Source organism: Bison bison, unplaced genomic scaffold, assembly GCF_000754665.1.
Source record: "Bison bison bison isolate TAMUID 2011002044 unplaced genomic scaffold, Bison_UMD1.0 scf7180017864484, whole genome shotgun sequence".
In the NCBI taxonomy this organism is placed as follows: Eukaryota; Metazoa; Chordata; class Mammalia; order Artiodactyla; family Bovidae; genus Bison; species Bison bison.
The window spans coordinates 256,908-259,003 of NW_011495044.1; the positions used below are offsets into that span (position 1 = coordinate 256,908).

Below are 2,096 nucleotides of genomic sequence, written 5' to 3' on the forward strand. Positions count from 1 at the left end.
CTCTATTGCGGAAGGTTTGTGCTGATGGCATTTGATAAGCCTGGATGTACTGCCTGTAAAAGTGCAGTGTTCTCTAGGATACCAAGATGAGTGGCTCTTAGCCTCATGGCCCTAGGTTGAGGCTCTCAAGTTGTGGCTGACTAGATGGGAGCTGTTGGACAAGCACAGCACAGTGGGCAGGCGTCTTGGGAGACGGATGGGTGTCTATTGAGTTCTGTCTGGTCCTGGAGGGAAGGAGGAGAGCTTATTATGACACTCTGCATGACCAGCCTGATTAATATCTGAACTACTGTCAACGTCAGTATGTTTCTGAGTTTTTACGTGGCTCTTAACATGACATTTCTTTTCTACTCAGTGCTGTGTAGATAAGGTCCGAAAGGGTGAGTTTGCTTCTCGGACCTTCAGCACCCCCTGAGGCTGAGGGGGATTTGATCAAAGGAAGTTTAAAATAATCCATAAAAAGACCCTTGCTGCAAGTCTGTGCGGCCCACCCTCTCCCCGCCCACTCCCCACACACACTGCATCCTGGAGGGAAAAGGCCAAGCAGCTCAGCTGAGGAAACCCCAGGTGTTCAGGGACAGTTTCCATGTCAGGTGTGTGTACCGATGGCAGAGAAGTGAAAGGTGAGGTGTGGTGGGAACCAGAGCTCTGGAGATCATTTTGTTTGTGAAAATGAGGTATGGAAGTTAAAGATGGAAATTGCTCAGTTTTTCTTGGTAATCTTTCTTTTGTAGAGCTGATCAATTTCAAACGGAAGAGAGTGGCAGCGTTCAGGAAGAATCTAATTGAAATGTCTGAACTGGAAATAAAGCATGCCAGGGTAAGCCTTATCTTCACACGAGTCAGCTTTGGAGGGTGTTTTTCAAATTAACTTCCCAATTCACTATTCCAGTATCGTCATGCAGTGGGGGCTGGCTTTGTGGCTTAATCCCCTGTGGGTGGGTGAGAGCCACTTGATGGAGTATTTTTTTCCACTGCAAACCAAAAATCTGAAGTGTAGTCTTGATGAAAAGCTGCTTTGTGAGAAGAGCATTCTTGGTGGCAGTTACCCTGCTTGCCTCCTGACGCCCTGTGGGCCATGCTGTGGAGGGCTTGTCCTAGTAATTTGTAAGCAGCCATCATAGCAATTGCAAGCTTAAGTTTGCCAATTTACTAACCTTAGACTTCTGATACTAATTCCTTTTTGGTTTAAAAAGGAAGAAAAACGTCCTCATGTATGTAATGTGTGTAGGATAATTTAGCCCAGAAGAGATGGAGAGCAGTGGTTCTCAGTGCTGGAGCACGTTAGAGTCCTACTCGAGCTCTTCAGGGTTTTTGTGCCCATGCCCAAAGCTCTTTGGGTGGTTCCTGGGTGCAGCTGATCCTGACCCCCTAGGGTGCTGTCTGGTCCAGGGCGGTTGGGTCAGTGTCACTGCTCATCTGCACTGGTTAAAGCAGGGAGACTGGACATTTGTGTGTGTGTGTGTTGAATTCCTTTATTTTGATCACAGCAGAGATGTTTCCTCACTTGGTTCTTTAAGTCCTACTGTATCTGACCTTCTAAATTGGAGTTTTAAAGTATCGTCTATGTGTCATTTATACATAATGTCCTGAGTATTCTAAGTTATTTGAATTCCTTTAAAGTGAGAACTTTGTAAAACATATCCCGCCAAGTCCTATGTGAATATTTATCATTTGTAATCTCACCCACAACTGATTTTTAGCAACTTTTTATCCAGTCTTTCCAAGGCCTTTGACCTCTCATTTATATCACGTGTAGGTTCAGCCACATCAGCGGGATTGGCGTGGCTACAGTGGGAGCAGACCTAGGGTGGGCGTGGGCTGAGGGTGCTGAGAGCAGTGACCAGGCAAGGGGACTTGTGGTTCAGGTGTCACTGCGTGAAAAACAAGCACCAGCCCAGACGTCCGTGGGTCTGAGGCCTGAGCTCAGCTGACTTGAGTTGCGAGGTCTGGAGCATTCACTGGATTCCTTTCTTCCAGAACAATGTGTCCCTCCTGCAAAGCTGCATCGACCTGTTCAAGAACAACTGAGTGAAGGACTGAATGTGAAGAAAGCCCGCATCACTTGCACTTAAATCATTACCACAGAAGATTGA

The 2,096-nt window shown here is 46.6% G+C and overlaps 1 protein-coding gene across 2 annotated transcripts in view; it reads left to right on the plus strand.

The window, feature by feature from the left end:
• SNX5 (sorting nexin 5) overlaps positions 1-2,089 on the plus strand; it is a 24,640-nt gene extending 22,551 nt beyond the window's left edge. For both annotated transcript variants that reach the window (XM_010862583.1, XM_010862582.1), the window contains 2 exons: positions 735-820; positions 1,981-2,089. In XM_010862583.1, coding sequence (XP_010860885.1) covers positions 735-820; positions 1,981-2,031 — 137 coding nt within the window. In that variant the 3' untranslated portion in view covers positions 2,032-2,089. The remainder of the gene's footprint in view (positions 1-734; positions 821-1,980) is intronic.
• Positions 2,090-2,096: the final 7 nt, after the last annotated feature.